This window comes from Nycticebus coucang, chromosome 10 (genome assembly GCF_027406575.1).
Source record: "Nycticebus coucang isolate mNycCou1 chromosome 10, mNycCou1.pri, whole genome shotgun sequence".
NCBI classification, from domain to species: domain Eukaryota; kingdom Metazoa; phylum Chordata; class Mammalia; order Primates; family Lorisidae; genus Nycticebus; species Nycticebus coucang.
In genome coordinates, this window is record NC_069789.1 from 91,448,027 (window position 1) to 91,473,337 (window position 25,311).

The window sequence follows — 25,311 nt, forward strand, 5'->3', positions numbered from 1 at the left end:
CTTCAGAATTTTCTGTTGTTGTAGGGAAAACTAAGCAAAATAAGATGATGACTAAGGGGCCCTCCTTTTTCACTTGTAATAGTCAATACATCTAACAGGGTTGTTCTTAAAACATCTGGGTAATGTTTTTGTAACTCCTTCTACCCTAAAACAGCTCAGGATGCTTGGTTCTGGGAGAAAAACTCACAACCACTGACTCCAGCTTCTCACATTGCTTATATGGCAATTGATACTGGCAAATGTCTCAGTTTTAACAGAACTAGCAATAATTTTCTTCTGCTGTAAAATGAACATTAATTATTTATGTTTGGGAAGGATTATTAAGCATTCTAAGATCTCTATATTTCAGACCCCTAATACCTGAGAGGGGGGAAAGACTGATTGGCTTATACAAAACGTCTTTGTCAAATTTTGTTTATCTCCGTGGGTCGCCTTAGATTCTGTGACTATTTCTTATATTGGTAGAGCTTGAACCAGTTTCTGGCTCATTACCTTTGTTTCCTTATGCCAATAATTTTTCTCTTACAGCTGAAATGCTCTATTTGCTACCACCTCACACCATTTTTGCTCGTGTTCATACTGAGTGACTGAGGTTACAACACAGAGATCTCAAGTCTACCACAGGCACCCATTTTCCAAGGAGGAAACGAAAACAATGAATGTAGAAGAAAGAAATATGACTTCAGCAAAGAAGGGAGAAACTCTGAATTTATCCATCTTGATTTGCCTTTGCAAGATGTATTTTATTACAAAAAAAAAAAAATCATGAAGAGAGACTCAGAAGTAAGGAATAGAAAGAAAGAAAAGTTATATAGAGCCCCGCGCAGCGCTCGGGCTGCGGCACCAAGAGCCGCAACTGCCCCCTCAGCAGCCTCAGCCGCAGTGGCCGCCGCCTTGCCCGTGGTACCAGCCTGACACCGCTGCGCACGGGCCGCCGTCCGCCCGGCACGTCCACAGGCACGAGAACTTAAAGAGCAAGAGGAAGTGAAAGGAAAATTAGGGCAAGGAAACAGATAAAAGAAATCACTCATGAGGAAGAATCAGCAGAAAACTCCAGGCAACATGAAGAACCAGTCCAGAACAACCCCGCCAAGGGACCATGAAGTAGCTACTGCAGAGGATTCCACCTATAAAGAAATGTTAGGAATGACAGAAAGGGAATGTAGAATACACATGTTGAAAACAATGAAAGAAATGATGGAAACAATGAAGGAAACTGCTAATAAAGTGGAAAATAACAAAAAGGAAATTCAAAAACAGAATCAAATAAGAGATGAACAATATGAAGAATATAGAAAGGATATAGCAGAGCTGAAGGAACTGAAACAGTCAATTAGGGAACTTAAAGATGCAATGGAAAGTATCAGCAACAGGTTAGACCATACAGAAGAAAGAATTTCAGAGGTAGAAGACAAAGTTTTTGAGATAACTCAGATAGTAAAAGAGGCAGAAAAGAAGAGAGACAAAGCAGAACGTTCACTGTCAGAATTATGGGACTTTAGGAAGCGTTCCAACATACGAGTTATAGGAATTCCAGAAGGGGAAGAAGAATGCCCCAGAGGAATGGAAGCCATACTAGAGAATATTATAAAAGAAAATTTCCCAAATATCACCAAAGATTCTGACACACTGCTTTCAGAGGGCTATCGGACCCCAGGTCGCCTCAACTCTAACCGAGCTTCTCCAAGACACATTGTGATGAACCTGTCCAAAGTCAAGACAAAAGAAAAGATTCTGCAAGCTGCCAGGAGTAAGCGCCAGTTGACCTACAGGGGCAAATCCATCAGAGTGACCGCAGACTTCTCTAATGACACTTTCCAAGCAAGAAGACAATGGTCATCTACCTTTAATCTACTTAAACAGAACAATTTCCAGCCCAGAATTCTGTTCCCTGCTAAGCCAAGCTTAAAAATTGACGGAGAAATCAAATCATTTACGGATATACAAACATTGAGGAAATTCGCCACAACAAGACCAGCTCTACAGGAAATACTTCAACCTGTTCTGCATACTGACCACCACAATGGATCAGCAGCAAAGTAAGAACTCAGAAATTAAAGGACAGAACCTAACCTCCACACTGATGCAAAAGATAAAACTAAGCAATGGACTCTCACAAAATAAGATGAATGGAATACTACCACACTTATCAATTATCTCAATAAATGTTAATGGCTTGAATTCCCCACTGAAGAGACATAGATTGGCTGACTGGATTAAAAAACACAAGCCATCCATTTGCTGTCTGCAAGAAACACATCTGGCTTCAAAAGACAAATTCAAGCTCCAAGTCAAGGGTTGGAAGACAATTTTTCAGGCAAATGGAATTCAGAAGAAAAGAGGAGTTGCAATCTTATTTTCAGATACATGTGGATGTAAAGCAACTAAAGTCAAAAAAGACAAAGATGGTCACTTTATATTGGTCAAGGGAAAAATACAACAAGAAGACATTTCAATTCTAAATATCTATGCACCCAATTTAAATGCTCCCAGATTCTTGAAACACACCTTACTCAGTCTGAGCAATATCATATCTGATAATACCATAATAACAGGGGACCTTCACACTCCTCTTACAGAGCTGGACAGATCCTCTAAACAGAAATTAAAGAAGGATATAAGAGATTTAAATGAGACCCTAGAACAACTCAGCTTGATAGAGGCATATAGAACACTCCATCCCAAAGATAAAGAATATACATTCTTCTCATCACCCCATGGAACATTCTCCAAAATTGATCATATCCTGGGACACAAAACAAATATCAACAGAATCAAAAGAATTGAAATTTTATGTATCTTCTCAGACCATAAGGCACTAAAGGTGGAACTCAACTCTAACAAAAATGCTCGACCCCACCCAAAGGCATGGAAATTAAACAATCTTCTGTTGAATAACAGATGGGTGCAGGAAGAAATAAAACAGGAAATCATTAACTTCCTTGAGCATAACAACAATGAAGACACAAGCTACCAAAACCTCTGGGATACTGCAAAAGCAGTTTTGAGAGGAAAATTCATTGCTTTAGATGCCTACATTCGAAAAACAGAAAGAGAGCACATCAACAATCTCACAAGAGATCTTATGACATTGGAAAAAGAAGAACAATCTAAGCCTAAACTCAGTAGAAGAAAAGAAATATCCAAAATCAAATCAGAGATCAATGAAATTGAAAACAAAAGAATCATTCAGAAAATTAATGAAACAAGGAGTTGGTTTTTTGAAAAAATAAATAAAATAGATAAACCATTGGCCAGACTAATGAGGAATAGAAAAGTAAAATCTCTAGTAACCTCAATCAGAAATGATAAAGGGGAAATAGCAACTGATCCCACAGAGATACAAGAGATCATCTCTGAATACTACCAGAAACTCTATGCCCAGAAATTTGACAATGTGAAAGAAATGGATCAATATTTGGAATCACACCCTCTCCCCAGACTCAGCCAGGAAGAAATAGAGCTCCTGAACAGACCAATTTCAAGCACTGAGATCAAAGAAACAATAAAAAATCTTCCAACCAAAAAATGCCCTGGTCCAGATGGCTTCACTCCAGAATTCTATCAAACCTTCAAGGAAGAGCTTATTCCTGTACTGCAGAAATTATTCCAAAAAACTGAGGAAGAAGCAATCTTCCCCAACACATTCTATGAAGCAAACATCACCCTGATACCAAAACCAGGAAAAGACCCAAACAAAAAGGAGAATTTCAGACCAATCTCACTCATGAACATAGATGCAAAAATTCTCAACAAAATCCTAGCCAATAGATTACAGCTTATCATCAAAAAAGTCATTCATCATGATCAAGTAGGCTTCATCCCAGGGATGCAAGGTTGGTTTAACATACGCAAGTCTATAAACGTTATCCACCATATTAACAGAGGCAAAAATAAAGATCACATGATCCTCTCAATAGATGCAGAAAAAGCATTTGATAAAATCCAGCATCCTTTTCTAATTAGAACACTGAAGAGTATAGGCATAGGTGGCACATTTCTAAAACTGATTGAAGCTATCTATGACAAACCCACAGCCAATATTTTACTGAATGGAGTAAAACTGAAAGCTTTTCCTCTTAGAACTGGAACCAGACAAGGTTGTCCTCTGTCACCTTTACTATTCAACGTAGTGCTGGAAGTTCTAGCCAATACAATTAGGCAAGACAAGGAAATAAAGGGAATCCAAATGGGAGCAGAGGAGGTCAAACTCTCCCTCTTTGCTGATGACATGATCTTATACTTAGAGAACCCCAAAGACTCAACCACAAGACTCCTAGAAGTCATCAAAAAATACAGTAATGTTTCAGGATATAAAATCAATGTTCACAAGTCAGTAGCCTTTGTATACACCAATAACAGTCAAGATGAGAAGCTAATTAAGGACACAACTCCCTTCACCATAGTCTCAAAGAAAATGAAATACCTAGGAATATACCTAACGAAGGAGGTGAAGGACCTCTATAAAGAAAACTATGAAATCCTCAGAAAGGAAACAGCAGAGGATATTAACAAATGGAAGAATATACCATGCTCATGGATGGGAAGAATCAACATTGTTAAAATGTTTATACTTCCCAAAGCAATCTACCTATTCAATGCCATTCCTATCAAAATACCAACATCGTACTTTCAAGATTTGGAAAAAATGATTCTGCATTTTGTATGGAACCGGAAAAAACCCCGTATAGCTAAGGCAGTTCTCTGTAACAAAAATAAAGCTGGGGGCATCAGCATACCAGATTTTAGTCTGTACTACAAAGCCATAGTGCTCAAGACAGCATGGTACTGGCACAAAAACAGAGACATAGACACTGGGAATCTAATTGAAAACCAAGAAATGAAACTAACATCTAACAACCACCTAATCTTCGATAAACCAAACAAGAACATACCTTTGGGGAAACACTCCCTATTCAATAAATGGTGTTGGGAGAACTGGATGTCTACATGTAAAAGACTGAAACTGGACCCACACCTTTCCCCACTCACAAAAATTGATTCAAGATGGATAAAGGACTTAAATTTAAGGCATGAAACAATAAAAATCCTCCAAGAAAGCATAGGAAAAACACTGGAAGATATTGGCCTGGGGAAAGACTTCATGACGAAGACTGCCATGGCAATTGCAACAACAACAAAAATCAACAAATGGGACTTCATTAAACTGAAAAGCTTCTGTACAGCTAAGGAGACAATAACCAAAGCAAAGAGACAACCTACACAATGGGAAAGGATATTTGCATATTTTCAATCAGAAAAAAGCTTGATAACTAGGATCTCTAGAGAACTCAAATTAATCCACATGAAAAAAGGTAACAATCCCTTATATCAATGGGCAAGAGACATGAATAGAACTTTCTCTAAAGACGACAGACGAATGGCTAACAAACACATGAAAAAATGTTCATCATCTCTATATATTAGAGAAATGCAAATCAAAACATCCCTGAGATATCATCTAACCCCAGTGAGAATGGCCCACATCACAAAATCTCAAAACTGCAGATGCTGGCGTGGATGTGGAGAGAAGGGAACGCTTTTACACTGCTGGTGGGACTGCAAACTAGTACAACCTTTCTGGAAGGAAGTATGGAGAAACCTCAAAGCACTCAAGCTAGACCTCCCATTTGATCCTGCAATCCCATTACTGGGCATCTACCCAGAAGGAAAGAAATCCTTTTATCAGAAGGACACTTGTACTAGACTGTTTATTGCAGCTCAATTTACAATCGCCAAAATGTGGAAACAGCCTAAATGCCCACCAACCCAGGAATGGATTAACAAGCTGTGGTATATGTATACCATGGAATACTATTCAGCCATTAAAAAAAATGGAGACTTTACATCCTTCGTATTAACCTGGATGGAAGTGGAAGACATTATTCTTAGTAAAGCATCACAAGAATGGAGAAGCATGAATCCTATGTACTCAATTTTGATATGAGGACAATTAATGACAATTATGGTTATGGGGGGGAACAGAAAGAGGGACGGAGGGAGGGGGTGGGGCCTTGGTGTGTGTCACACTTTATGGGAGCAAGACATGATTGCAAGAGGGACTTTACCTAACAATTGCAATCAGTGTAACCTGGCTTATTGTACCCTCAATGAATCTCCAACAATAAAAAAAAGAAAAAAGCATTCCCATTCAAAAGTATGAAAAGTTAAATAGTTGTGAAAATCCACTCAAAATAAAATATTTATCCAGTTAAAATCTCATAATAACTTTTAACTGAAATTAAACAGAGAGGATGAAATAAAAATATTTTTCAAAGAGAGAGAATTTACCACCCATCAATGGTCCTTGGAAGCATGACAAAAAATCTACTTTTAGGAAGAAGGAAATTAATATAGTGTGTTATATTATTAATATAGTGTGTTATATTATATATTAATATAGTGTGTTATATAGCACAGGGATAGGAAAGAAGATTAATAAAACAAAATACAAGCAGAGCCCCCCCCAAACAAATCCATTCTTATGTGTAAGTAGACATAAGACAGATATAGTATTGCACTTGATAAAAGATATTTTCAGTAATATCTTTTGGCATAATTGGATCCCTAGCTCACTACATCATACACAAACCTAGTCAGGCAGACTAATGACTTAAATGTGAAAATCAAAATTCTAAACTTCTTAGAACATGTTATGGGAAAATATCTTTATGATAGCAAGGTAAAAAAGAGTATTTAAGATGTGAACAAACAAAAACTATAAGAAAAAGTGTAATACATTTTACTAAATTAAAACTAGAATAATGAACTATGTTCATTTTAATGTTCATCTAAAGAAAACATGCAGTGAAAAGCCAACCAACAAATGGATAAGAAATATTTGTAGCTGGATGTGGTGGTTCACACCTGTAATCCTAGCACTCTGGGAGGCCAAGGCAGATGGATTGCCAGAATTTAGGAGTTTGACACCAGCCTGAGCAAGAGCAAGACCCTGTTTCTACTAAAAAAAAAAAAAAATAGAAAAAATAACTGAGCATTGTGGCAGGCACCTGTAGTCCCAACTACTTGGGAGGCTGAAGCAGGAGGATTGCTTAAACCTAGTGAGGTTGCTGTAAACTACGATGACACCTAGGATCACAATTTGGGGTCTGTGGGGCAGGAACCATCTGGGCACTCTACCCAGGGCAATAGAGTGAGACCCTGTCTCTCTCCAAAACAATGTAGCATAAATAATGAATCAGAAATTAGTATACAAAATATATGAATCGTTCCTACAAATGAATAAAAATATTACAAACAACCCAATAGGAAAATGGAGAAAAGGAACACTCTCAATGAAATAGAAAAGGCACCGATGCAGAAAAGTAAATACAAATGAAAATTAAACACATGAATAGTGCTTAACTCCTAAATCCTCTGGGATATACAAATCTTAATCAAAACAAGGTGTACCACAAGATTGGGAAAAAAAAATCAAAGCCCAAAATAACAAGTGTTTGTAAGGATAGGGAACAGAAGAAATCATTAAAACTGTGTGTCTTGGGGCGGTGCCTGTGGCTCAGTCGGTAAGGCGCTGGCCCCATATACTGAGGGTGGTGGGTTCAAATCCGGCCCTGGCTGAACTGCAATCAAAAAATAGCCAGGCATTGTGGCAGGCGCCTGTAGTCCCAGCTACTCGGGAGGCTGAGGCAAGAGAATCGCTTAAGCCCAGGAGTTGGAGGTTGCTGTGAGCTGTGTGATGCCATGGCACTCTACCGAGGGCCATAAAGTGAGACTCTGTCTCTACAAAAAAAAAAAAAAAAAAAAAACACAAAAAACTGTGTGTCTTAGTGAAAGTTGATGCAAACTTTGCAAAACAATTTCACAATATCGCATAGAGTTAATTATGTCTGTATCCTAGGTCAAACAATTTCATTCCTAGCCATATGCTTAGACCCTAAAATAACTCTCAAACATCTGCACAAGGAAATATGTGTAAGAATTTTAAAAATACTTTTGTTGACAATGCGACATAAACAAACAAAAACACTATGGCAACCCAGATATCCAACAACATTAAAATTGACAAATAATAGCTATTTATAGGATAAAAAAAACGCAAAACACAGCAATGAAAATCGATAAACTTCTATTGGAGAATGCTCTGCTGTTAGGAACTGGTGCCCTTGCAGGTATCCTGATAGGCCACACAGGATTGAATCACAGTTCATCTGAGTGTTCGCAGAATGCAAAGACTGGTGTTCCTCCTAGAACACAAGAGGATGATGGCTTGTGAGGCCATCTCCCACTCACCTCACTCTCTCCCTTAGATTTCTGATCACTTCCCAGGAACTGAAGAGATATGAGGCTTTCTGTGAGGTCTAGCTGCAGACTGGGAAACCACTTAGCTCTACTCTAGAACTGTTTCTTAGGAAGAGAGCATCCCACAACTGGCATTGTAGTCATTCATTCCCTTTTGTCGTAGTATCAAAATTTGGGGTGTGTGGGGCAGGAACCATCTTCCCTGGCATCTCCAGCTACTCCTTATTTCATGCTTTATGGATGCAAAATAGCTCATCGTATTTTAACCAAGCTTCGCCTGGATCTTGTCTTGTGTGCTTGACAACTACTGCAATCCCCGCAAACACAGAAGAATCTCAGAAACACAATGCTGTGTGGAAAGCAAATTGCAAAAGTGTATTTACTGTATGTCACTAGGCATGTAAAGTTCAAACACACATAGAGTTAATAAGTATGATTTTAATGGGAAGAGTAGACATAATGGTCAGAATACTGGTCAACCTTGAGAGATAGAGAGAAGATACTTCTGAAATGCAATGCTGGGGTCTTTGATAGTACAGGCAATGTTTGAATCTTCAGCCACACTATAGGTGCAAATAAATTCATTATAAGGTCTCTGTACCTAAATATAATTGTTTGTAAGAAATAGTCACGCAAACATCGTGCACACCATGCCTCCCAGAACAGGGCTTATTGAGTAAAATGCACAGAAACAGGGTCAGTAGCAGCTATAGTTTCCTATCACCTGTTCACTCTAGAACAGAGCATAGCCACCTGTCAGGGCTGGGTATTATATTCTGGGGGAGCCCTCTTACCCTTGAGTTGGGGAGATTTTAAGCTGCATGATTAGGCAAACGGCCGCTCACGTTCTGCCTTGATCAGAAACCAGAACACGACTTTAGCTTCATTTTTTCAATTTGGGGATAACAATAGCCCTTCCCTCGCCATAATCAGAGAGCTGTGACCCTAGTCAAGTAGTTGCACCTGTATGACATGGGAAGCTACCCTACATGATTTGCCTGGAAAGTGCTCACAGCTAGGGAGGCCAAAGCTCTAGCCCTGGCATGCGTGAAGCTTAGAGTCCAAGCCTGTGATTGACTAGAATTGAGGGCCTCCAATACTGGACCACCGTCATATATATAGAACTTTAAAAGAGGTCAGTTCCTTTTCTGGGAAGCCAGCCTTTGGCAGATGTCTTGAGAAAGCTAAACTTTATGGCTAGAAATAATTCACAATAAGATAAGAATTAATGTTAGATAAGATGAAAAGTACTGTCGTGTTATCGTACATATAAATCAGAATTTTTCATTCTCCTGTGTAAAATCCATCAGTGGCTTAACATTGTATAACAAATACATGACATGACAGTTTTCTGTTCTGCTGCTGCTCTCTCACCAGTAATAATCATTAACCCAGTGTAGACATTTAGGAAGGTTGGGGGCTTTCATTTCTCTAACTCACTTATTAAAGATTACGCTCAGAGCCCAGGAGTTTGAGCTGTAAGAACACTTTTAAGGAATTGTGGTAGTCATGAGTTTCAACTTGGTGAGCAATTGAGCCACTATCTCCTATATACAGTACTGTGACAGACTCTTCATGAAAAATAAAATGTTATTTTCTTGCTGAGACAATGATATCAATGTGCTGATACTGGTATTATGGTATCAGGGGTATGGTTTAAATGATAATACCTACTTACTCTCTATAACCACTCTAGAAGGTCAGTGATATTCCCATTTCACAGATTCAGAAAATGAAATTCAGAAAGATTAAGTAGTGAGCTCACCATCACACAGCAAACAGATTGCAAAGTCAGAATCTTAACTTAGTCCTATTTGAATCCACAGCCCATTCTCCTGAATTATTCCTAAGCTACAGTGGGAGAAATATAAATGCTGGATCCAGAAAGAATCAGATATAAATACCCATTCAGTTACTTACAGAAAGGAAGAGGAGATTGAGAGGACTGGCTTGTATGTGTTGATGTCAGCATTTTGACAAAAGTGTGCCAACAAGATTCTCCAATATACTTAAAACCAGAAAAGACTCAAAAGAATCTGCCTTATAACTCAAGATTTATTAATAACAATTTTCTAGTCCCCACTTTTAATCCATGCAATACTCTCATTTTATCACTAAAAAGTCCAGTAAGGAAAAAAATATCAGTCCAAGATACGAGCTCTATCAATAAAATTGTCAAACCTAAATTTCCCATGGTGCCTAATTCTAACACTGTCCTGTCTTCTACCTTTCCAATGCTCACTACTTCACAGTCATCCATTTCTGTTCCACATTTTTTAGTATTTCCCCTTCATAAAGAGTCTCAATACTCATTTATCCTCAACGGAGAAAACCAACAATATACCTGGACCGTTTTTCCCCAAGGATATTGAGGCCCTAAGTACCAATTTGAGGGACTTAAAATTCCCAAGAGACTCCACTTTAGTCTAAGATGTAGACGATATCCTTCTATGTTCTGACATTTATGACAACTCTCTTAGGGACACTGAACACCTTCTTAAGACTTTAGTAAGAAAGGGCTACAAGGTGGCTAGAAACAAAATTCAAATATGCTTACTCTGTCTGATATCTGGGTCATGCTATTTAATCACAAGTAAAACTATCTCCACAGATGGAGGCTTGACTATTCAATATTTCCTCTCCCCAAAACAAAATCACAATTGAGAGATTTGGGGGATATTATGGAATATGGATAACTATTTTCTCTATGATTGCCTCACCCCTCTTCGGAATGACCATCCCCAGACCCAGTAGTCTGGGACCTGCTATCCAAAGATGCTTTCAAGAACCTGAAGGGAGCTCTACTTTCACATCCCACTCACATATTTATTTCCCAATTATGCCTTGCCTTTTTCCTTGATTTTGCAAAAGGACAGTGTCATGCTCTTGAAGTGTTATACCAAACTCCTGGGCTCGAGCAATCCTCCTGCCTCAGTGTCCCCTGTAGCTGAGCCTGCCACAACACCCAGCTAGCTTTTCTGTTTCTAGTAGAGACGGGGTCTTGTTCTCTCTCTTGCTCAGGTTGATCTTGAACTCCTGAGTTCAAGTAATTCACCTGTCTCAGCCTCCCAGAGTACTGGGATTACACATGTAAGCCACTGTGCCCGACAACAAATGGGTAGTTCTTACTTAATAAAATTACTGAGTATTTGTGCCAAAATGGGCATTTAAGCAGACTTTAAACTCAGAATGAAAGAAGACTGTGTTAAGTAGTGCACACAGGCTTCACTGAGAGACTCATGCAGACCACCAGGTTTCACTTCACCCCACACTGGTCCAACCACACATGCAGAATTTGCAGGTGTCTTTATCCCATTTTGTTTGAGAAGCGGGCCTCCAAGCAGCACTGTACTTCAACTCCTTGCTGGACCTCTTAGAAACCTCACAAAGCCATTTCTCTATGCTCAGTAAAATTGTATTTTGGCTGTGCTTTGGAAAGTTCCAATTGGTAGACTCACTCTTTATTTCCATTGTTTGGTATTCTGTCCTTATTCTTTTCAAGAGCGTTGCCTGTAAAATGGGGAAGGGGATCTTTAATATTATCAGTAAAGTAACAAAAAAGTCTTATTTCAGCTAATAAAAAAAGTCATTTCTTTTTTATCTCAAATTATTTCCATGAAGCTCTTCTGCAGGGGGAAAAAAGAAATACTTTTCCATCGTGCAAGCTCCCCCAGGCTCTGGGAAAACAGACATGAAGTAGTTGAGATGGCCAAAGGCTGTCACTGGGGACTAGGGATTAGAACCTGGTCAAGGCAGCAAATAAAAAAAATTTAAAAAGCTCTTAAAAGAACCTGACAAGGGAAGCTTAAATCTTATTTTAAAGGGTGGGTTGTATTAAGCCTTGAAAAATTCAATTCTCTGGAGAACTATATCTCACTAAGAAAGCTCCATGTAAGTTTATCATATGTCCAACACCTAGACATTGGGCCTTGGAGACCACTAGGATAATATTTCCTCTGGATTAGCACTAAGGCTTGGAAGTGACATTTGTACGAGGCATACTTTAAACTCTAGGGCTTTTCCTATTATAAAATGATAACTCTGAAGGGGAAAAGAAGTGCTTACTGCAGAGGGAAGTTGCCATGATTTATGTGTCTTAGACAATCTTTCTTTTTCACACAGAATAACTTATCAGACCAAGTATGTTTTGTGTTTTCTCTTGTTTTAACTATAATGGTCTTTGAACTGATACTAAGGTTTGGGCAAATTTCTTTTAGTGTGTTTTTATTTTCCTGTTCCGCCATGTCCAAACGAACAATGATGTAAATTCTGATGACACCAACAATTTAAATGGCACACACAGCACAAAAACATGATTAGAAAACTCCGACCTTAGGCCAGGGTAACCTCTGAAGCTTTACTGACTCATGTGCACAGACTCCATGGGCCATGGAGCTCTGACTCTCAGGCTCTGGATCTCTGATGAAAGCCAGACAGTAATGAAGTGAGGCTGAAAAGCTGTCCCTCGTTTCCTCTTGGGGCATCTATCAAGATCTCTGGCTCACTGCGAAATCTCCTATCATTGCAGTTATGAAGGTTACTTCAGATGAATTAAATATCTAGTGACAGCCAAAGTCATAAACTACTTGACTCCCTTGGGTCATTTTCTTCAGGCTAATTTTAATAGTACTTTGGCAGGCATGTGCGTTTTGTGCAATCATGAACATTGGCTGGTTTGGGGGCATAATTTAAAATAGTGCAATTCAATATTTGCATTCGTATACACCCATCAGGGTATATGTGAAGAATGGCAATTGAAGCCAAAGGAAGCCTCCTAACTTTTGTTCCACTTTATAACTGCAGGCTGGGATTCCTAATAAATTCATCTCCTTTACAAATCTGTGAAACCTGCCCAGGAGCAGAACTGGGGAACAGATTGTGGTTGGATCAGAGCTAATCCATCACCTCCAGCAGGAAAACAACTCCTAGATTTTACTGACTAGATAAGTAGAATGATCATTATACAGAGTTCTTCCTTCTCAAAAGTAAAATGAACCTTGACACAGAAGCCAAGTATCAACAGACAATACTTTTTTATACTTCCACAAATTTTATAAGATAAAGATCAGAAACTTGGTATAAAGAATTTTTTTTTTTTTTTTTGCAGTTTTTGGCCAGGGCTGAGTTTGAACCCACCACCTCTGGCATATGGGGCCAGCGCCCTACTCCTTTGAGCCACAGGTGCCACCCTGGTATAAAGAATCTCTGGCTTCATTTTTCTGATCCACTCAGTCCTTGCCTGGCTGTTTCTTTTTGCCATCACTTACTTCTTATCCCCATCTTCAGCTTCTACACTACTTTTACTTGGACCCCCAAAGTTTTTATTATTGAGACTAAAAGTTGGAGTCACTGCTTGAGTTGTGTGAAAGTTCTGCACACACTCAGAGCAGAGTTTCAGTAAGTTTCACTAAGTTTAGGATATACATGTTTTTAGGAAACAGTAAAAATCAGTGGTTCTAGAGTTAGGCGACTCTGAAACCACATTTAAAATCAGCATCAATCATCATTACCCAAGAATAATAGGAAATTTGTATTCTAATTCTGTGACTGAAATAAAAAACCCAGATTTGAAGAACCATGTGTGGCACTTATTAAAAACAAGATCAATAGAAGAGTAGATATGCAGGTCAGCTAGGATTTATAGGATTTAGTGCATAGTATCTGAGGGAGGGGGATCAAACCTTACAGCTTAGAACACTAACGGGGGAATTATGCAACGTCCGTGCTTGGATTAGATCTAATGTATAATGAAAGTTGATGCCTAAACAGACATTAAAACATAGTTCTTTAGCCCAGGGGTTGAAGGCCACATGAACTATGATCATTCTACTACACTCCAGCCTGGGCGAGAAAGCAAGACTCTGTCTCTAAACATATACATGTATGTATGTGTATACACATACACACACACACAGACACAATATACATATGTGTGTATTTTTATTACTTTTCATGACCTATATACTGTATTAAGCAGCAGGAGTAAAATCGAGAACAAAAGTAGCCTTGATGCTTCACCCTCAGGAAGCTTACAGCAGGCGTCCTCAAACTGGGGCCCGCGGGCCACATGAAGAGGTGTAAACTGTAATTGTTCCCATTTTGTTTTTTACTTCAAAATAAGATATGTGCAGTGTGCATAGGAATTTGTTCATAGTTTTTTGTTTTAAACTATAGTCCGGCCCTCCAACGGTCTGCGGGACAGTGAATTGGCCCCGTGTTTAAAAAGTTTGAGGATGCCTGGCTTACAGTCTACAGGGAGCAAAAGGAATTAGCCAGATGACACATACAGGTGTGTAAGTACGTGTCTCTGCAGTGAAGGCTGAGAAGGAGAGGCACACAATGGTAGGAGACCCTATCAAAGGTGGCTGGGATTTAGTCCTACACATAATCATACAGGTGTATAGGTGTGTGTGTCTACAGGGAGGGATGAGAAGGAGAGGCACACAATGCTAGGAGAGCCTATCAAAGGTGGCTGGGATTTAGTTAGAGAAAACTGCCCTGAGAAATTGACCCTTGGACAGAGATCTGAGAAATCTGCAGGAATTAACTCAAAGCACAATTGGAGTGAAAGAACGCTACTTTTCATTAAAGTAAATTTCACAATGTTGCTTTTTTTTTTTTTTTTTTTGAGACAGAGCCTCAAGCTGTCACCCTGGGTAGAGTACTGTGGCATCACAACTCATAGCAACCTCCGGCTCCTGGGCTTAAGCGATTCTCTTGCCTCGGCCTCCTAAGTAGCTGGGACTACAGGTGCCCGCCACAATGCCCGGCTATTTTTTGGTTGTAGTTGTCATTGTTGTTTGGCAGGCCTGGGCTGGATTTGAACCCTCCAGCTCTGGTGTATGTGGCTGGTGCCTTAGCCGCTTGAGCTACAGGCACCGAGTCACAATGTTGCTATTTTTTAAAAGGTAATTCATTGACTAGAATGAAAAAATATTAGAATAAGCAGTATTGATGGGCAGGCAGCACTTTTTAAAAACATGTTTTCACCCCCCTCCCCAAATCAGAGAACCTAGCTGGAACTTCTTGCTTGGATCAATTTCCAGATTCCCCACCCTCACCCCAACCCTGGCACTCTGTAAGAATATGGCTTTGCTCCTAAAGTTATTCAAGGAGGTGGGGAAGAGAGAGAGAGAGAGAGAGAGAGAGAGAGAAGTGTTCTAAGAAGAGAGAATAATTTATGTAAAGACCCTATGGCAGAGGCAAGAAGCAATCCATCCAGAGCTTTGTAGACCACATCAAAGAATTCCACCTTAATTCTAAAAACATAGAAAGTCATTTGGGGTATCTCAAGCAAAGAAGAAAAGAGGCAGAGATGGAACTGACATCACCACGTTTATGTTTTGGAAAGAGCATTCTAGCTACAATGTGGAAAAGAGATGGAGGCAGTAAAATGGTGAAAAGTTTGATTGTACAAGTAACCTTTGCATCAGAAATATTAGTAAAATGAATTGTTTCTGTCACATCATATCAAAGGATACAATCATTACTTTTCAGTTTACTCATCGAAACATTTATTATGCTCTATGTATTGTTTTAAGAAGAGACTTTTGGTCCAGTAGCAGCCAGTACAAAGCCTCTAAGGTGGTAGCATATTGGGCATGCTCACGGGACAGCTGGGAGGCCAGCATGCCTGGAGCAGAGTCAGCACAGGGGAGGGGAGTCAACACAAGACCAGAGAAGTACCCACACCACCAAGGGCCTTGCAGGTCATTCTAAGGACACGAGTGGTAAGTGCGTTGGGGAGTTATTGGAAGGTTCCAAGTGGAGCAATGACACGATCTGAGTTTTTTTCCTCATTTCTTTTTTAAAATGATTACCCTGCTACTGTGTCAAAAATGGGCTCTAGCAAGGCAGGAGTGGACACAAGATCAGTTGGGAGGTTTCTGCAGTAATGCATGTGAGAAATGGTAATGGTTTAGATTTAGAGCATCATCTCTGGACTTCCAAAAGACAGCAGTAGCGGCCAGAAGACAATAGAGGAAGAGGCCAAAATTCTGAAAAATAATTCTTTCAATGGTAAAATGCTAATACTCAGCCACACAATCCATTGTGGAGTGTAGGAGGTATAATGGGCGTTTTCGATATTAAAAAAGTCACCAAAATTACCTCCTGTGCACCATTTCAGACGGAGATACTGAAGAATGTGTCACATCAAAATGAAATGAGAATATAAATCCTAAATGAGATACAAATCCTTGCAATCTAGTTTGAATAAAGAATACAACAGAATCATGGCTTTTTTCCATTCTTAATCCTTTCTAACTCAATAAACAAGCCTCAGAAGTATTTATAATTTTTCCCCCAAAACGTAAATGTCCATTTGAATATTATTGCCAGGACAAAAAATTATTAAGTGAGACAAACTATTGGATTTGTAGATTTTAGAAGTCATCTATTATATTTTATAGGACACAGCAACAAACTCTAATGTCTAAATGTCCAAAAGATCCCATGGTACACATAATACTTCCAAGAACAGTTTTAAACAAATAACATATTAGGAAAATTTATTTTTACACAAATCTTAAGCCTGGACAAGAGAGAAAAACTGATGCTTTTCTAAACTTTTCAAGTTAGCACTTTATCAGGATGTTTTATGATCCAAAAGAAAGTATCTGCTTTATGCAACTGTAAGAAATGAAGTAACATTTCTCCCCTTGATTTTTCTCAGATTTCTCTCACCAGCTGTTAGGAAGGCTTGGAATGTTTATGGGTAAAAATCGGAATTCCATTAGTCAGCACTAAGAAAAAAATTAGCCCAAGGCTTATGCTATGAAATTAAAGGGTGGAAAGTGATTATTTAAAAAATGAACTATGGGGCATGTAGTATTATCTATAGGATCCAGGAAAATAGAAAATCCATCTTAAAAGAAGAAAAAAAAAATCCCCAAGATGTTAGTGAAAAGTAACTTCCATAATGGCAACATATAGCATTTCTAGAAAATCACCAGCCTAGTTTGGAGCAAAAGGATGGAAGTCTCCATGATGAACACTTAGATTACTTGGTATGTCGAATATAGTGGAAGGAGATTAAAATGTAGATTTCTTGTGATAGGTGCACAGAAAATTAAGAAACTGAAAGGATATACTTATTGATTCCAGAGAAAACCAAAAGTTATATATGAATAAAAATATAACCTTTATGTTTTTATAATCTTTATATTTTTATTATAATTATCTGTAATTATAATACTACAAATATTGAACATGAATTTTTAAAAACGTGTAGAACATATTGAAAAAATGGCAGAAGTGAAATGAGGATAAGAGGCAGGGGTTTAAGAAAAACTAAATCTTCATTTGCCATCACAAGGACGTCAATGGAACCTACAGCTAACTACATCTGGTCAACATCTATTGACAAAGATGTTAATATATGCGGAATCTAAAACTGAAAAACACTCATCAATAGCAATAGAAACCTGTTATTTAGAAGTAAGCTGGTAAATGCAGGAAAATAAAACAGCTAAACAAGTTGCCTGCAGAAAGTATCTCTTAGAAATGTGGTGGGTGGGATGGGGCAGGGGACCATTGAACTTTTGATCACCATTTTCTCTACCATTGGAAGCTGTCTGAGCTCTGGATCTAAGACAGCAGAGGCAACATAAGGGCTGTATGGAGGCGGCTGTACAATTCACCAATGTGACAAAGATACTTAGTGTCAAAGAGGAAATTAGTAGAGTGAGTTGGGCAGAAACTGGATGGCCTCCCGTTCCTTTTCCATGATGCTTCCGGGAAACACTCAGATTGCAAATGAGGCAGGATTAGGGCCAGGCATCCCTACTTCCCACGAAAGCAAGTATTTTAAGCTCTAAGGCATTCTTCCTCTTACTGCCGACCTGCCTTACTTTGACTCTATACAGTCGGTGGCTAGAAACCTAAATCAATAGACCTTTTCATCCTCCCTGGGGTTGACCTGTGGAGTTACTGATCTCAGCTGCACAATTTACCTCAGTTGTCCTGTGTTCTGATTTTCTTTGGTTCTGTCTTTGCCTTAACAACTTGTGTCTTATCTTTAATGTCTCTAACTTTGGCCCAGAAACCTGATTTGATTCTTGGCATTCTTGATTTCTTACAGATTATTGCATCTGTTACCTGTTTCTCAGGCCAGCCTGGTAACCTAACCTTCATCTTTGGTTGTCCCATTTGATGAAGGAGTTGGTTTAGTACTCATGACACTATTTCTTTCTTTCTTTTTTTTTTTTTGGAGAGACAGAGTCTCACTTTATGGCCCTCAGTAGAGTGCCGTGGCCTCACACAGCTCACAGCAACCTCCAACTCCTGGGCTTAAGCGATTCTCTTGCCTCAGCCTCCCAAGTAGCTGGGACTACAGGCGCCCGCCACAACGCCTGGCTATTTTTTGGTTGCAGTTTGGCTGGGGCCGGGTTTGAACCCACCACCCTCGGCATATGGGGCCGGCGCCTTACCGACTGAGCCACAGGCGCTGCCTTCATGACACTATTTCTGATTAATGCTGCCATATGGTCCATCTTTTCTCCTGACAGTGGTGTTATTGTGCCAGTATTGGTCAGCTACTGCTTAAAAGTGGTAAGAGCCAAACCAAGTTTATGTAGTTAAAGTATGGGGCTAGACAGGTTAGACCAAGTGCCAATGTTAAAGAAATTAACATGTGCTCCCAGTAAGAAAATCATAGTTGGCAACCCTCAGACCCAAACAGAGCTCCGTTTTGGTTCCTTGCTCCTCTACTCCACCACTAGTGGAAAGATTTTCAGAGAAGGAAAGGAGTCCAGAGAAAGGGTTAGAAAGGTCATATAGAGACTTCATCTGTCAAAGGACTTCCTGAGCTTACCTGAGGATCAGAAAACACAACTCCCAAGATTCCAACAACGGCTATAAACCTAACTATACATTGGAATTTTAAAAGCAAATAATATTTAGGCCTCTGATAGTTCTTACCTTCTTTACATATCACCACTACCACAAAAAGGATTAAGTAGTTCTTGCCTGATTAAATTTCAGTAGATTAATACTGACACACTCATATTTGATTGTAGGGATCCTTAGTTTGCTTTTGTTCCATTTTGTCCAATAACTTCTAAGCAAATTAAGACCGAGAAAAAAAAGGAAGAAAAAATTAAAAAACAAAGAAAGGAAGTAATTTCACAATACACTAGATGCAGGAGGAGACTTGCATAAGGTTCCTATTCCCTCCTAGAGAGCCCTTCTCCCTTTCCTGTTCCTTCTTGGGAAAACAAACAACAGGAAAGGGACCAAAAAGGAGTGAACACTGGAGTTACTATTTATGGAATATCCACTAGGTGCCAAGTCTTTGCACACATTAATTCAATTAATTCTTATACCAACCCAATGGAATGAATTATGGAATATTATCTCCATTTAATGAGTGGGACAAGTGTGATTCTGAGCATTAAGTAATTTGTTCAAAGTCATTCAGCTGCTTATTGAGAAGCTGGGACACAAAGCAAAGACTGTCTGATGGTAGAGCCCACTATCCTAACTTCAAAGATGTATGCACTCCCCAGAAACAGTGGGAATGGAAGGAGATGATAATTCTTACAAATTGTTGGTGGAACTACTGGGATTTAGGTTACACTGTTCAAATCCAAAAGGAAATTATTTCTTTCCCTTTATCATTCTGGCAGGAGCCCAAAACATCGTCTAGGAAATAACGTGAGAATTTTTAATTCAATTCAACAAATATTTTCTTGAGTGCCTACTTATACTAGGCTCACCACTAGTATGGAACATGTAACAGTGAGTTAGGCATAACATCTGCCTTCAAGAAAGCTACATACATTTTAAAAATAAAAGTATTAATATAACTTATAAACAAAGGAAGGGAGCAAAAAGCTGTGGAAGGAAAAAGCAAGGACATGATATGATGTAGATTTCAGGAAAGACCCTCATTTAGAAAATAAAGACTGAGCCAAAATTTAAATGATAATTATGAATTTGCTAAGTAAAGGCTTTCTTCTGATGTCATAAAGTAACTTAATGAACTAAAATAGAGGAGTGACAAACTTCTCTCAAGAGACAGCAGACACGACTGTTTTACCTTTGACAAAGCAGCCAGAGGGGAAGATAGCCATAGGTACGAAGAAAACAGCTGAAATTTTAATGAATGTTGAAAGGTCCCCGGTGGAATGTCATGACGGTGTCGAATCCTGAAAGCCTTAGACACAAAGAGAGTCTGCAGCATCCATCAACTCTTTCATGGTCCTTAACTGAGAGCTCATGATAAAGATTGAGAGCAGGGCAAGAAAACTGAGCTACACACCTGCTAGATCCCAGGTATGTGGGGGCATGCCTGAGCCTGAGGACAGAACAGGAGAATGGAGAGAACACCTCTGTGCTCTAGACCCTGCGGAGGGTAAGAGCGCCATTGCTGCCACTGGGGGAGAAAGACGAGAGCTAAGAATGATTCCTTCTGAGGCATTTGCTAACAGTGGTGGCTTAAGTCCAAGGATAGAAATAAAAAACCGAGTGGGATCTCCCTCTCTCCCACCCCCTCTACATTCCAAGCCTCACACCCAATACCAGGTAACAACAGTTTGCTACTGAAGGAAGTGGAGGAGCCCTGAAAGAGGACAATTGTATTAAATTCTAAGGCCAGAGAAATGACAGATAGATCTGGAACTCCAAGCTTTACCAGAAATGCAATACAGCAACAGTCCACTACTAGAAAAATGTAAAGCTAACCTGTTACAAAACCCAGAGCCAGCTCAATTACAAACTAGTTTAATTCAACCCTATAACTAATGACTTCACAGAAAAGAAATGTCCTTTTCAGAGAGAAATAAATAATATTTACCTCTTTATTAAATATACTTTAGAGTATCCTGAATTCAATCAGAAATTATGAGATTTGTTCAAAAATTAAGAAAATATGACCCATTAAAGAATGATGAGATGAAGGGTAAATTCAAATTTACCCTTAATGTTAGAATTATCAGAGACTTTAAAAATAATTATTTTAAAAGTGTCTTAAAAAGCTAGTGAAGAATGGACAAGTGGGGGATTTGAACAAGAATGAATATTATATCAAATAGCCAAATTCAAAATCTAATAGAAAATGAAATAAAAACCCATGATATTGGAGATAGAGAATATTTTCAACTGTATCAGCAAATTGGACCCAGCTGAGAAAAGAAACGCTGAACAAATCCAGAGAGATGTACTAATGAATTTTAGCAAAAATTTGAAGAATAAATAATATAAAATATTATACAAATGCTTCAAAAATAGAGGAAGAGCATAGACTTAATAACTAATTTTATGAGGCCAGTATTATCCTGATAATAAAACCAGACAAAGAAGATTGCAGATTAAAATGCTTTATGAAATAGATGCAAAAATCTTTAATGAAATGTTAGTAAATTGAATCCAGCAATATATAAAAAGCATAATACACCATAACTAATTGGATGTGGCATCAGAATACAAAATTTATTTAACACTTGAAAATTATTCAAATTAACCACATTATCTAATTAAAGAAGAAAAGTCTTGAGATCATTTCAATGAAAACAAAGAAACTTATTTCATATATTATGACAGAAAATTTCACCAAGGAAATACTGGAGGGAAACTTCTGCAACCTTATATAAAAAGCATCTCGAAAATATTTGCAGTTAATATCATATTTAATAATGAATGCTTTCTCCCTAGGATTGGAAACAAAATAAAGATGTCCATGGTAATCCCTTCTATTGAAATTTAAACTGGAACTCTTACCTTGTACAATAAAACAAAACAAAATAATCATAGAAATTGGAAAAAGCAATCGTTATTTGTAGATGATATAATCATGTACATAAAACTCCCAAGGTATCTGTAATAAAACTACTTAAATGAATAAGTAATATTAACAATGTATGATACCAAGTCACTATACAAAACTCAGTTACATTTCTATATAGTAGCAATTATTTTAAAAAAAGTTAAACACTACCCCTTATAATAGCATCAAGGAACACAAAATCCTTAGGGATAAATTAAACAAACAATTCACAACACCTCTTCACTATAAAATATTGCTGAAAGAAAGTAAAATATACCTAAATAAAGTAATAGTAAATACATTAAAACTGCAAACCCATTGCCTCTACCCCCATCATATTGATCTAGGTTCAATACAATCTTAATCAAAATCCCAGCAGCTTTTTATGTCTATTAGTAAGGGGATTATAACATATACATGAAAATTAAAGGACCTAAAATAGCCAAAACAATCTTGAAAACAAAGAATAATATTGGAGAACTCATATTACCTGATTTAGAAACTTTTTTTTAAGCTACAGTAATCAAGACAGTGTGCTATTGGTGAAAGGATAGAAATGGAACAGAATGGAGATTCATGAAATCCACCCACACATATAAAATCAAATGATTTTTGAAAGTGCACTGTAGAGGACGTCCAGAGCCGGATGGCCTCTGAGCCGGAAGATTTGCAGTTTGGGGGCGGACCCTCGGGCAGCTCATCCGCAGGTGTTAAAGGTTACTCATCCTCTAGAGCCAGGAGAGAGAGCCCGAGCTGTGGCAAACCTTAAGCACTGCAGTCATTGTCTAATACTCCCCTCACCTGTCATGTAACGTCTCAATAAATAGCTACTGCGAAGGTTGCTCCAGGCTACTCTGCGCTTAAGGTTAGCCCGCCTCTTGCAAGCTTGTACTTCAATCCGTGTCAGGCCTGTTTTCTTCATGCTGCCACCGCGACCAAGGCCATAGGGGTCAAGACAGTGCACCAAAATAATTCAGTTGGGAATGGAAAAATCTCTTCAACAAATGGAACTAGAATAACAAATATCCATATGAAAAAAATGAACCTTGCCTTGGCGCCAGCCACATACACCAAGGGTGGCAGGTTCAAACTCGGGCCAGGCCAGCTAAACAACTGCAAAAAAAAAAAAAAAAAAAAAAAAATAGCTGGGCATTGTAGCAGGTGCCTGTAGTCCCAGCTACTTCAGAGGCTGACGCAAGAGAATTGCTTAATCCCAAGAGTTTGAGGTTGTTGTGAGCTATGATACCATATCACTCTACCGAGGGCAACATAGTGAGACTCTGTCTCAAAATAAATAAATAAATAAAATGAACCTTGCTCTCATCTCATACCATGCACAAAAAATGAGATACATTATAGAACTAGATGTAAAAGCTAAAACCATAAAGGTTTCAGAAAACAACCCATATGAAAGTATCTGTATGACCTTTGCAGGCAAAAAGCGTTCAGAGTGGACAAAGAAAGCGTGAATTACAAAGAGAAAAATTAATAAATTGAGCTTTATCAAATTTTAAAAACCTTCTCCTCATTAAAAGATTCCAGCAGGGAAATGAAAAGGCAAGCCATACAGCAGGAGAGGATTATTCACATGTATTTGCAAAGCAGTTGCATCCAGAGTATATGAAAAACACAACTCAATGATAAAATGAAAACAACCCAACAAAAAATAGTCAAAAGACTTGAACGAACACTGAACAGAGGAAGATACAAGTGGTGTATAAGCACATGGAAAAGTCCTCAAGATAATTAGTTAGAAGGGAAATGCAAATTAAAATCACAGTGATTCCATATGAAATATTATTTTGTCAAGCTCTTCAAAGTATGACACTGGTGCTTTGATGGGGATTGAATTAAAACAGTAGATAGGTTTCAGTAGTATGGACATTTTAACAGCATTGGTTCTTCTCTGAAAATACTCAAGTAGTCAATGCAATTCTAAAAAATAAAAATAAATCTGGAAGCATGGCATTACCAGACTTCAGGTTATACTACAAGTCTAAAGTGACCAAAACAGCAAGGTATTGGTCCAAAAATAAAGATGTAGATGTATGGAATAGAATAGAAAACCTAAAGATGAAACTAGATGCATATTGCCACCTGATCTTTGAAAAAACAAACAAAAGCATGCACTGGGAAAAGAATCCCTATTTAATAAATGGTGCTGGGGAAACTGGTTAGTCACACGTAGAAGACTGAAACTGGACCTGCAATTCTCATTGCTTATAAAAATTTACTCTCACTGGATAAAAAATGTAAATTTAAGACATGAAATGATAAAAACTCTAGAAGAAAATGTGGGAAAAACTCTTGATGATATTGGCCTGGGAAAAGATTTTATGAAGACCCCATTGCCAATTGCAGCAACACCAAAAACAAATAAATGGAACATGATCAAGCAAAAAAGTTTCTCCACAGCCCAGGGAGGGCTGGGAGAAAGGGCTGATAACTAGCATCTACAAAGAATTCAAACTAATCAACAAGAAAAGAGCAAACAATCCCATTTATAAATGGGCAGGAGACATGAACAGAAACTTCTCTGAAGAAGGCAGATGAACGGCCAACAAACCCATGAAAAAATGCTCATTGTTCCTCATCATCAGAGAAATGCAAATCAAATGAGATATCACTTAGCCCCAATGAGAATAGCCTATATCACAAAGTTCCAAAGATGCAGATACTTACATGAATGTGGAGAGCAGGGAACACTTTTACACTGTTGGTGTAAAAGCTAGATGTAAAAGCTAAAGCCATTGATTGCAAATGAATACAGCCTTTTTGGAAAGAAGTATGGAGAATCCTCAAAGAACTCAAATTAGACCTTCCACTTGATCCCACAATCTCATTACTGGGTACAATCTCATTACTATGTATCTACCCAGAAGAAAAAAAAAATCATTTTACCATAAGAACATTTGCACTAGAATGTTTATCACATCTCAATTTACAATCACCAAGATGCGGAATCAACCTAAGTGCCCATCAGCCTATAAATGGATTAATAAATTGTGGTATATGCATACCATGGAATACTATTCATCCATAAAAAGATGGAGACTTTACATCTTTTGTATTAACCTGGAGTTGAAAAACATTCTCCTTAGTAATGTATCACAGAATGGAGAAGCAAGTATCTAATGTACTAATACGAATACGAAACCAGCAGAAAAACAACCATGTGCCCAAATGAAAGAAAAACACAATTAAATTCAAGGGGAGGAGGGGAGGAGGGAGAGGGAGGGGGATGAGTAAGCTCTTGTTTAATGGGCACAATGTAAGCGTACACA

The 25,311-nt window shown here is 38.3% G+C and overlaps 1 protein-coding gene across 1 annotated transcript in view; it reads right to left on the reverse strand.

Moving 5' to 3' along the window:
- The window catches only part of NTMT2 (N-terminal Xaa-Pro-Lys N-methyltransferase 2), an 84,020-nt gene extending 61,071 nt beyond the window's left edge, over positions 1–22,949 (reverse strand). Inside the window, 2 exon segments of the mRNA XM_053606085.1 lie at positions 819–966; positions 22,829–22,949. Of these exon segments, the coding sequence (XP_053462060.1) occupies positions 819–966; positions 22,829–22,949 (269 nt within the window).
- Positions 22,950–25,311: the final 2,362 nt, after the last annotated feature.